This window comes from Syngnathus floridae, chromosome 12, assembly GCF_059516105.1.
Source record: "Syngnathus floridae isolate MCC-2025c chromosome 12, RoL_Sflo_1.0, whole genome shotgun sequence".
NCBI classification, from domain to species: Eukaryota; Metazoa; Chordata; class Actinopteri; order Syngnathiformes; family Syngnathidae; genus Syngnathus; species Syngnathus floridae.
In genome coordinates, this window is record NC_142424.1 from 3,104,364 (window position 1) to 3,115,784 (window position 11,421).

Genomic DNA, 11,421 nt, shown 5'->3' on the forward strand with positions numbered 1-11,421 from the left:
TTTTCTCAATTTATTTTTTTTAACAGGTCTTGGAGGCCACTCGCATCACCCGAAGGAAAAGTGACATGGCGCTTAAGTGGGAAGCCGGAATTTATGCCAATGAAGATGGAGAAGAGGAGGAAGAGGAAGAGGAGGAGTGAAAATAGGATGGTGGGGAGAAGGACAGTCAGGGGAAACAGTATTTATTTTATTCTTAGTGTTCTGATGATCACATGACTCTCTGGTCTGACCAGTAGGAGCTCAACGAGGAAGTGTCCATTTTTTGGACTGGATTCTGCAAGTGTAAGGAAAAACGGGGATGTGAGTATGTGACGAAAAAAGGAAGGTGATGCAAAAAAGGCAATTTCAGTATTCATCTGCGTGAGGTTTAAACAAGGAAGGAATAAAAGGTCATGTTTGTGATTGTTTTTGAGCAGGCTGGAAATTTGCCGTTGGTCTAAAAACCACTTCTTGGTTTGTTGACGGTGTCTTTTGTAGACAGTTGTTGTATTATACTAAGGTAGGATTGTGTATTTGACAGGAGCACATTTATTCCAGTGTACTTATTATACTTGCTAGCTATGGCAAATGTTTTCAAAAAAAGAAAACTTTTTATAAAAAGTGTGGAGACAACCAGTTTGCCTATTTAAGATATTTTCTTCTATAAGCTCGACGACAAATAATGAAACCCACTCGACAACGGTCATTTTTTTTTGTGAATGTCAAGAGAATGGTGAGAATATTTTTGAACCAAAGGTCACCATTTTTGATTTGCCGGAGTGTCTTGTCCAAGTGTCCTTCGGATGGACACTGACCTGTCTGCCCCTCGACTCACTCAATTAAAACTGCTTTTACACGCATAATAATATATTAAATGACATATTTAAATGATGTTTGTTTTAAAGTGCAGTAATGCTAAATATGACCAAGGTGCAGGACAAAGGGCAAAAAATAAGCCTGAGAAGTTTTGGCGATTTTATTTTTAAGGTTTTAATGGCTTATTCAAATGGCTTCTTACGCTTGACTTTTGTAACTTTTAGCAAAACAAAAGTTTTGTTTATTTTAGCTGAAGCCTCCCAGTGTGAAACTATACAAACGGAATGACAGCACAGCATTTCTGTTGATTGAATTCTTGATGCAGAGATGATTTATTTATCTTTTGAAAAGCCGATAGCTTGGTTGATAATGCAAATTTATGAGATTCATAACCTTTGTCCTCATGTTAACCACTCGTATGTTCATATTGTGCTCCACTTTATATAGCACGTGTACGGCTCACAGTTAATCGCCTGTTATATATATTATAAATATTTTCGCATTAAATACAAAAATTGACCATTTTTTGTGTTCTTTCATGTTTTTACAGGTATGAATGGGATACATATGAGTCATTTCATTAAATACATTGTAAAAAAAATAATAATTTAATTTAATAAATGTTGTGTTCCCATCTTACAAGAGATTTATGACTGATTAAAATTGTGATCTATAGTGCGTGTACCAGGATGAGGAAGTGGGACTTTCCCTAGCAAACTGTTTTCTTTTCTACTTCCCTTCCTCGATTAGAACCAACGCATTCCTCTGAGGTTTCATTTTGCAATCATGCACGCTTATTGAGTGGAACATGACGACGTGGAGCTGGTGTCAAAGCGCTTTCGGGGTGGTCCACCGAGTTGAGCCCCTCGTCGTGCTCCAGCAGCTGGGCACCTCTTTGTTTGATACGGCCCTGCTCATGGTGGTCAAGGACCGGTGTGCCAACACCACTGAGGATGACCAGCAAAGAGCCATGTCGGATTTCTACATGGTCTACAACCTCATTGTTCAACTGATGCCCATTGTGCCGGCTCTTCTTCTCGCCAAGGTGGGGGACCGGGGTTGGAGGAGAGCCCCCGTTGTGGTCCCCCTGTGCGGGTATCTGGTGTCGACGGTTGCGCTCCTGCAGGTGGTTCTGTTGCAGCTGTCCATCCAGGTGATGTTCGCGGCAGCTGTTCTTCTTGGGACCTCTGGCGGGTTCTGCGCTTACTGGCCTGGCGTCATGACGTTGGTGTCGCTGGGCTCCAAGGCGGAGAGTCGCTCCAAGGTTAGACACCCTTTTTTAATTTGGTGTAATTTTATTATTATGATTATTATGCACTATTAATGTACAGCAAATGTTAAATATTTAAATTGGCAAACAATGAAAAAGTCTTATTTAATTCAACCCCAAGGATTGGTCTTAATCTATTTTGTTTCTACTCAAAAAGCACAATAGGCTGATAATTATGCAGTTGTGCTTTTTTTTCTTTCATGTTATGCATTTTTTTAGGTTTTGGTTCCACCTGATCTCACTTTCCTGATCCTTTGTGTTGACCAATCAGGTTCTTCCAACACTTTGCATCTTGCCAGGTGCTCCTTGTTGCCTGTCAGTTGGCTTGTATTTAGCTCCCTGCTACCTGGCCGCGCAGGTCAGAGATTTTTGGTTGTGGTGGTTGTCACACCTCCATGTCCAAGTTAGTTTTGTGCAGTTGTTTGTTTTGACTTGTGCTCATTTAGTGTTTTTTTTTATTCCACATCCTCTGCCTTAATTTATTTTGAATGTCTTAAATTATTTTGGGAAGCACATTGAGCAATCCTGTGTGAAATGTGCCATATAATTAAAGCTGCCTCACATACCCCCTGATCAAATGCCAGATTTCAATGATACACAAAAATTAAACCAAATTGAATTAGAAAATGTTTGTTACAATTGATGTGACCTATAACCTGTGCAAAAATCAAATACAAAATAGAAATGTTTCAAAGGGGAAAATAAAGCAGTCCCTTTTGACCATAATACATTTGGAGTCAAATAAGAAGTGAATTATTTGGAGCTTGACTTAGTTAATGAAGTCATTTGTGTCTACTTCAGGTGATGATGAGAGTGGAGCTAATGTATGGAGTAGCAGGCCTGCTGGGTAGTCTGCTGTCAGGTCATGTTTTCTTGCTGTACAGTTCTAGCATTGGGCATGGCACCGTCCTCCTTTGCGTCTGCACGCTTCTCCATCTGCTGAGCCTCATTCAAGCCACAATGCTGCTGCAGGTCTGTTTGGACTTATTAGACACCATAAAGTTGCTCTAAACTGACTCGTAACAGCTTGGCTGTGTTTATCGCTTGTTCTGACTTAGGTGAGGAAAGTATCAAGTGAGCAAGAGGAGAGCAGCCCACTCCTCCCTCACTCCGACAGTGGTCCTCCAGAGATGTTCTCAAGGAAGAATACGGTGAACGTGATTCTGCTCTTCTCTGCTGCTATATTGTATGGTTCCTCAGTGGGCGGAGCTATTGAGATCCTGGGCATCTTTGTGATAAAAGAACCGCTCCATTGGAATGTTACCCAAGTATGTGCTGGAAAAATATATACAGCAATGACATATTTTTGACACTGATTCAAAAAAATTTCTTTATTTTTGTTGTTTTTAATTTAACCAGGTTAACCTAACCCTAAGTTTGCTCTTCTAGGTGGGTTATGGAAACGCAGCAGGCTTTGCAATATTCCTCACCAGTTTCCTCGGTGCACTTGCTTTTCGCCGTTGCGTGAGCGACGTAACGCTCATCCTGATCGGCATGATCTCCTTCGCCACTGGAATCTACTTCATGTCCTTGGTGACCGCATCCTACATGTTCTACCTCTGTAAGCCGTCATTTTCTGTTTTTGTATCGAGAGCCATAGATCAAGACCAAAGCTAAGATTGACTTTCTCCACAGCTCGTTCGCTCACCCTCTTTGCTCTTATCCCGCTGCCGACAATTAGGTCACTACTCTCACAACAGGTTTCAACATCATTGTGTGGTGAGGAACAAATATCTTGCCATTTAAAAACCCACAATAGTGTACTTTAGCGCCCCCTTGTGTTCGCTCTCTTTGCCATCAGGCATCACTTTGACAGTCCTGCAGCTGGTGTTGAGGTTTGCCGCTCTGGCGTACATCCCCGCCTTTACAAAACTCTACCAGAGGACACTGGGATGGTTCCCAGGTTTCGTCTTCACCATCTCCAGCATACTGGCAGTTCTGGGAATGTTTCCTATCAGGTCCTTTTTACATACTACTATGTCCATATTATGCAAAGCACCTTTGGGAAAATGAAGCTTTGAATTTGCTTCATGAACCAGTTGTATTTTTGACTCCTCTAGATGGCACTGTTGGTTTCAATGAAGTGATGGTTAAAATGATTTTCTTCTTTCTTGAAGCGTCATGGCATGGAGGTGGTCTCAGCCAATAAGCTCCGAAGAAACAACCGAGACACGCCATGGAGACGAGGAGGACTAAAGCATGCTTCCACAGAAGATAAAAACTTTAGAAGGAGGTTGAGCTGGTGTGTGTTTTATGTAAGTAGTCATGATGGACATTTTAAAAACACTAACTGTTAATACAATTAAAAAAAAAAGAAAAGCTTAGCAAATAATTATCAAATCACTTTATTTTTAATTTTGGTCCAATATATCTCAAAATAATTTGAGGTAAATATTATTGCATCAAACAACATCAATATACAGACTTTATATTTATAGCTAATTACAAGATGTTCAAGTTTCCAGAATTGACTGAAAGTAAAATGTAAACATCAGGGAGCAATAAACAGAACAGAACTGACATTATAACTTTTTAAAAGAAATTAACAGAAAGTTGAATATATTTTTGCTGTGATGTAAATAATGCAAAAAATGTATATATTAATACAGGACATTCAAAAAAATATTACAGAATATATGTTGGCAGCTGTCATCTTGTCCCCATTTGGGCTTTCAACCTGAAATAAATGTTACCAAAAAAAAATCACAAGAGTTATTACTTTTGTCAAATCAACATTTCACTTGAAACTCGTTTTAGACGGGAGGATTTGTGTATAGTGCAGCAATCAGAAGGCAAAAAAAAGTCAACATAAAGCTCTATCAAAAATAGAAGCTATGTCTATTCATTCCGTATACTAGCTTAATATTTTTATTGAGAACTTGTCATCCCTTCTTACATTTTCACATTAAATGGATCCATCCACAACTCCTCACCTGTACATTTGGGATAAATTACACAAAAACAAAATGTTACTTCAAAAAATATTTTAATGAAACAACTGCCACATTTAGTGAAGGCAGTTTGAAAGCTAATTTCAGTCTGTACCTCTGCTGAAATAGACAGCAGAACATTTGCTTGAAAATACAAGCAAACTCAGGAACAGGCACATTTCTAAGCTGTAGGTAACATCGATTTTGATTACAATACTGAAAAAAAAACTGCCATTGTTGCAGTACCATGAGGTGACAAGCTAGAAAATCTGTTCAGATTAGTGACAGTGATTTAGTCCCAAAGTAATCGAAAGTGAGGTCGATCTGACAGGGCTCAGCCTTGGATGCTAACCAGATACCGATCAGATAGCTAACACGCTCGGTTTGAGCTTATTACCGCATTTCAAAGGCCATGTTGTGAAACGCAGACGCTGTGGCAAGTATCGATTTTTCAAAGTAAGCTGACAATCACATTTGAGAAACCCTTGGAAAACAATCTTTTACTCAGGCGGGAATCAGTTTGCTGGAAAAAAAAAATAGTACCCTTGCCTCATATTGTAAAAAGAATGAGGGAGAGAAAAATGAAGCACGCCTCCTTAGCGTGTGATTAAATAAGCAGCATTGGCAACCAAATATTATGAAGTAGAAAAAAAAGCAACATCAAGAAAGTCTGGAGAAAGAAAATCGTCGCTCTTTGACCAGTTTGCGTACTGGCTTGTAGAAAAGTCCGATCTGGACAGTCGACTCAGGAGAACGAGGGAACGCGGTCCTTCATTTGGTCTGCTCGGTCCTTGGCGTGAAAAAAAGTACGTGATGAGTCGTTTCAATCCGTCTCGCTCATTTGCTCTTCAGTTTGTTTGTCCTGCAGGACGCTTATGAGCGACTCCCACGCTGTTTGGCACTGCAGAGAAGCGGACAATAATGGTGAATTTGAACTAGCTAGATGATCAAAACATCCAAAACTAAATCAAATTCCATGCGTGTGGATATAAGAGTCCCAAATACCTTCTCGTAGTAATTAATATTTTTGTCGGCCATGCCACCGAGAAGCTGCTTGAAGTCCTGCCGCTTGTTATTCTGCCAACGCTCCCAGTCGGCTTTCAAGTCGGCGTTGAAACACTCCACCTTGTCTTGGCAGCGTTCTACCTCAGGTGGCATCTAGCAGGAGACACAAAAAGGACTACTACTACAAGGGAGCTCTAAACGCTAAACGTGAAGGAGAACATCGGGTCTTTGACGTTACTGCAAAATGACAGCCATGGAAGGTGGTGATACTTACAGGCGTTCTGTCTTCCTGTCTACGCAATATGGCGGCTTCTAGGCGTCCCTCGTACTCCGCCTGACACTGGTCGCGCTTTTTCAACACATTCTGGAAATACAATCAAAGATATTGATGGTAGTCGGGAGAAAAATGACATCACTCTCACCTTCATGGACTCGATGTAGAGCATATACTCTCGGAGCACGGGTAGGAAATCCTGCCCGATGTTTTCGCATAGGTCATCCATGGCTCCGCAACACGTGGATACGGAGCTCGCCACTCCCTCCAGGGGGGGCTGTAGTTCCTCTTCAGCTCCCATCCAGCTAGAGTACACGGAGCCGTACTCGCGTAACTCAGCCAAGTACTCTATTGGTGTCAGATGAAATTAAATATCATTGGTTGGTGAGGATTGTATGCGGAGGATGACTTTTTAAAAAAAAAAAAATACACAGAGGTGAGGTTGTGTTATCTTTGTGTGACTTCCTATTTCGCAACATCTAATGTGGGTCAAGATGTGGCTACTTCCTCACTGTCAGCGCAGCGAATCTTGCTGAACGGGAAATTGTTATTTTAAGCTAGTTAGCAACCAGCGACACTCAAAACTTTATACTGCCGCTCATAGTCCAGTCTTGATTCTACATCTAGTTTGTGATTAGATATTACCTGACTGCTCTTTGAGGATCCTCTGAGCAATACGATCGATGGTGCCCAGTTTCTGGCTGAAGGTGTCCAGATACTCTCCCATGGCACAGAACTCGGCCGGCCGCGCCCGTAGCTTGTAGCCTCCGGCGACGTGCTTCACCGATTCGCCCACCTTGGTGAGCAGCGCCAGACCCTGACGCTTGTTCAGGTCCTGCAGACGGACAAGAACTTAATGCTTCTATTCATTTGAATTGCTTTTTCGTTGTTGATTATGCATTGTAGTCCCTGACCATGAGTCACATGACCTAAATTGCATGTGATAAGAGAACGGAAGATTGTCTGGACAGATTTGATGGATGATCACTTTATCGCATTGAGAGAGAAACTACTTGTCTGCTCCTGGTGAGAAAGTAAATACAATTTGCAACTTGTTTGTACTTTTTTTTTTCTTGCATCAGGAGGTCTACTTTCCCTGTAACTGATTTATCGGAGTCACTAAAAAACGGATGATGTCGACAAAACGTTTTTTTGTTGTTAAATTAAAATGTTCCGCCCCCCCCCGAGGAGTCTCACCTTAGCAGATAGAAAAGCGTTGAGATGCGGGTTGAAGGACAGGACCGGGTGGTCGGCAACCCGCTTGAGGAACTTATCCAGCGCTTTCATGCGCGTTCCGACAAACTCTTCAGAAAAACGATCCACCACGCCCTTCATTACAAACTTCTCCGGCAAAGGCTGAAAGAAGAGCGCAAAGAATATGACTGAAGCTTTCTTTTCATCTCATCAGCTGTGATCAACTTACAGGAATTAGGTGGGTAGGCTGGCTGTCCTCCAGCTTGATCCTCAACCAATCAAAGTCTTGATAACGGCGTCGCACGCAGTATTCCGGAAGGTCGAATTCAATCCGTGTAGTCTTGAGAATACAGACAGATTTCAACCATCGCGACTGGGATAGAATCCACGACCTAGCATGAACTTAATTAACATTATGCCTTAATACGTAACTGTGATATTTGTATAAGGCCAGCCTAGCACCGATATGTCCATAACAACGGTTGCCATGGCGCCACCAGGCATTGTCTCCCCGCCTCTGTTGCAACTCAGGATGGAAGGGGAGCGCTCTCAACACACCACAAGAGGAAGCTCATACAAGCAGAACGCCAGTCCGGTAAATCAAAGTGATTGAATTTATCCCTGGATCGTTTTTCATTAGGAGTGAAGTGAAAGGCGCTTAACCAAAATGGAATTAATGTGTTCCGTCAAGCGAGAAAACTGCATTAGTTTATCGCATTCTGATGCTACGTGACCTGTTTAGGTGATGTTACATCTTTCCTGTTTATAGATTATACGTCTTGATGTTTAATATTATTTTCAAATAAATGCAGCTAATGAAAACAAGCTTGCATTGATTGACCCTAATGAGATCTCACGATACTCAGTGAATTTAGTCATAAGCAGACCTTGGTGGACACTCTGTAGGTGATATACGTCTCCATGGTCGAGACGTGCTTCTTCGGGTCGTCCACCGTGACAAACAGATCACGTGTTTCGGTGGAGCCGTAGTAATCCCGGGGGTCCGACTCGATATCGTCGTCCAATTGCAGCCTGTTGAAGAGCGAAGATGCTGAGGCGGGACTCGGCGTGTCCGCTGGCGTCCCATTGGACAGCCCTGGCTCCTGAGGGAACCCAAAAAAAAAAAAAAGACAAGGAAGTGCAAACAAAGAAGTGATCAGTTGTGTTTCTCCGTGAATAATGCTCTCGTTGAGCTCGCCGTGACAATCCTACATTGTTACCAAAGACATTGCTAGTGTAATTACATCCGGGTTTAAGACTACTAGTTTGAATCCTCTCACTATTTCCTACTAGGGCAAAATATTTTTCAATCATGAGGTTGACCTCAGAGGTTGCACTATATTAGTCTTACATTTCAAGTGTTGAGAATCTCTAACTTCCTCGCCGTCACATGCAGTCACTCTCAAGCACTAGACTGAGCTGGATCTCGGTTGTGACAGTCTGAGAGCTTTTTCTACACTGTGGTGCAAAGCCTAACTTGTAATCATGGTTCTCGTAATTGCATTGGGTTGCATCATTGCATTGAATGAACAAGCAGGCCACTGCAAAAGGGAGACACGCTCAGACACCAAAATAATCCTGACTGGGGTTATAGATTAGAATATAGAATAGACTCCATCTGTCCATGATTTTAAACTGGATATGCGGCATAGAGTATTATAAAATTGTTGGATTAACTTAATGTGCAAGTGTAACTTTACACTATAGCCCGACATATAATGATTACTTTTTAATGATCATCATAAAGTGCCGTTGGTGCGCTCATTGAGATCGCTGTTATCATGATAGCAGATAATAAAACTTGACGAATATTAAGAACCGCTTGTGTTCTCACGAAAACCTTATTAGCAGAACATTTATAAAGGCTTGTTTGTTTTACTCCGTGATTTGATTGTTATTTCAAAGTGGTAAGTTTTCAAATCTTCCTGCAGCCAGTGGAAACAACAGGTTACGAGGATAAAAAATATATTCTGTCTGCTTTTTTCTTTTGTTTTGCTTTAATCACCAAGGACGGCTTGGGACCAACCTACCTTGTCGCCCCCAGCGGTGACGCTGACATCTGGCCCCGGGGACAGCGGCTCGTCAGAGGCGGACAACGGGTGTAGAATCTCTGCGATGTGCTTCTGCCCCGAGCTGGCCAGGCCGCGCTGTGCGCCGGCGCTCATTGTGCGGCAGGCGCGGGGGCTCGCCTGCAAGTCGAGGCTAGCGGCTGTCCAGTCTCCGGCTGCAACTGGCGTTTGCACGGACAGGCGAAAATATTTTCTGTTCGTCTTCGAGTAAGGGACGGATTTTCCGAGCCGCTATTTGGTCATAATAGTCAGCTGACAGCTACGGCGCAGATGCGGAGGTTAAAGCTGCGAAAACCCGGAAGTAAACATTGCGCGTGACAACGGGGCATCTAACATGCGCTTAAGCATTTGTAAAATATGCAATAAAAACAATTTTGCATAGGGTAGTTATGCACATTAAAACGCAAGCATTAAGGCAAAGACCGAATTGAAAATGTAAGATTTTTACAAACTCATTAATGTAACATTTTAATGCACATGATGTTTATAATATTGTTTTAGAATATATATCGGATATCTATGTAGGTACAAATAATGTAAATATATTTTTAGTTTTCAAATATAAGTAGATATACCTTTCTAAGTATTTTACATCAGGCATCAGCAAAGGCACCTTACGGGGCTTTCAAAATCCCCCCGCAACTACAGCGTTTACCAAGCAGCATCATCGGCTGGACTAGAAAAACAAAAGTACCATATAAATCCACTATTTGTCTGTGTTCTGTCGTCGGGGACATGACTACCACTCCTTCAGGACCAGGTAAGTGTTTTTTTAAAAATATTTTAGCTCCGTGTCGTTACGTTGCGTCTCTACGAGGCGCACTGTCATTATCTGGATCGCAGTTGCTTGAAAGTGGCAGATCATAACCCCATTTTAGCGACCAAGTCACCTCTTACGCTACAGACAGTCAATAGATTAGTTTCTCATCCCAATTAATTAATTTCAAAATTTGCTTTGCAGTGCTCGATGTGTATTAGTAGTGCTCAGTGGTGCTAATTTGCATTGCTTGTTCCTCAACCCCAACGCAGTGTTCCAGACCAAGGCCCGAGTACAAATCCTGGCCGAGCTGGAGAAAGAGAGGGAGCGGCTGATGCAGAATCAGTCCAGCACTCCTGGAGCCAGGTAGCAGGACAGTGGCCACCAAAGTCACAACCATGGAGATTTTGACACATCTACACAAATGCATCCAGTTTACTCTCACTCGTGTTTTTTTTTATTCACACTAACAGATGATTCAAAATTTTCTAAGATGCTCTCTCCCATTCACTCCACAGCATTTCAATAGCTCGTCACAACATGAAGGACTTCCGGGATAGTGCAGAGCAGCAGCATATTGTTGCCCAGCAGAAAGCAGCTTTGCAGGTATAGTTCACCGCTTCGTAAAAAATTGAAATTATTGGAAGCGGTTTCCTGAACTGCGTCTTTTCCCGCAGCATGCACACGCACACTCGTCAGGCTTCTTCATCACTCAGGACTCGTCATTTGGTAACCTGATCCTCCCCGTGCTTCCACGCCTGGAGCCAGAGTCATGACCCCTGAGCCACCCTGTTGCAAGATTCCTCTTCAAGATCTTACAAATGTGGGCACATTTGTATCGTGGCAACAATCTGGAGTTGGAATCCATTGCAGTTATTTGGCGAAGAAAAAAAAAATCCCTAATATTTTTTAACACTGGGATTTTATGCTGTATACTGTGTATGCATATTTTGGTGCATGATTTTGTCTTTCTTAATTGAATTATTTTTGATGCTGTTTACAAAATAAAATATTAAAACGGAATTGACTGAGTTTGATTATTTTTTGTGCAGGGTACTCAGAGGTACGTTATTTTTTAGGTGGTGCTCGAATGTGGTCACACCTCTAAGCGTCCACTTGGTGGCAGC

The 11,421-nt window shown here is 42.1% G+C and overlaps 4 protein-coding genes across 6 annotated transcripts in view; 3 read left to right on the plus strand and 1 right to left on the minus strand.

Annotated features, from left to right (window-relative positions):
* The window catches only part of palm2akap2 (PALM2 and AKAP2 fusion), a 33,572-nt gene extending 32,255 nt beyond the window's left edge, over positions 1-1,317 (plus strand). For all 3 annotated transcript variants that reach the window (XM_088391376.1, XM_088391377.1, XM_088391378.1), the window contains one exon: positions 27-1,317. In XM_088391376.1, the coding sequence (XP_088247502.1) occupies positions 27-140 (114 nt within the window). In that variant the 3' untranslated portion in view covers positions 141-1,317. The remainder of the gene's footprint in view (positions 1-26) is intronic.
* Positions 1,318-1,426: 109 nt separating this feature from the next.
* On the plus strand, positions 1,427-5,702 carry slc46a2 (solute carrier family 46 member 2). Its single transcript, XM_088391380.1, has 7 exons — positions 1,427-2,059; positions 2,867-3,037; positions 3,124-3,333; positions 3,455-3,626; positions 3,701-3,784; positions 3,867-4,023; positions 4,183-5,702. The coding sequence occupies exons 1-7, from the start codon at positions 1,604-1,606 to the stop codon at positions 4,259-4,261; spliced, it is 1,329 nt and encodes a 442-aa protein (XP_088247506.1). The 5' UTR covers positions 1,427-1,603; the 3' UTR covers positions 4,262-5,702.
* Positions 4,395-9,838, minus strand: snx30 (sorting nexin family member 30). Its single transcript, XM_088391379.1, has 9 exons — positions 9,499-9,838; positions 8,356-8,571; positions 7,698-7,808; positions 7,472-7,630; positions 6,920-7,109; positions 6,423-6,622; positions 6,275-6,364; positions 6,001-6,153; positions 4,395-5,896 (listed from the first exon to the last, which is right to left on the minus strand). The coding sequence occupies exons 1-9, from the start codon at positions 9,631-9,633 to the stop codon at positions 5,819-5,821; spliced, it is 1,332 nt and encodes a 443-aa protein (XP_088247505.1). The 5' UTR covers positions 9,634-9,838; the 3' UTR covers positions 4,395-5,818.
* On the plus strand, positions 9,505-11,317 carry inip (ints3 and nabp interacting protein). The gene is made up of 4 exons (XM_088391381.1): positions 9,505-10,297; positions 10,567-10,660; positions 10,813-10,900; positions 10,972-11,317. Exons 1-4 carry the CDS (start codon positions 10,273-10,275, stop codon positions 11,068-11,070), a joined length of 306 nt encoding a protein of 101 aa, XP_088247507.1. The 5' UTR covers positions 9,505-10,272; the 3' UTR covers positions 11,071-11,317.
* Positions 11,318-11,421: the final 104 nt, after the last annotated feature.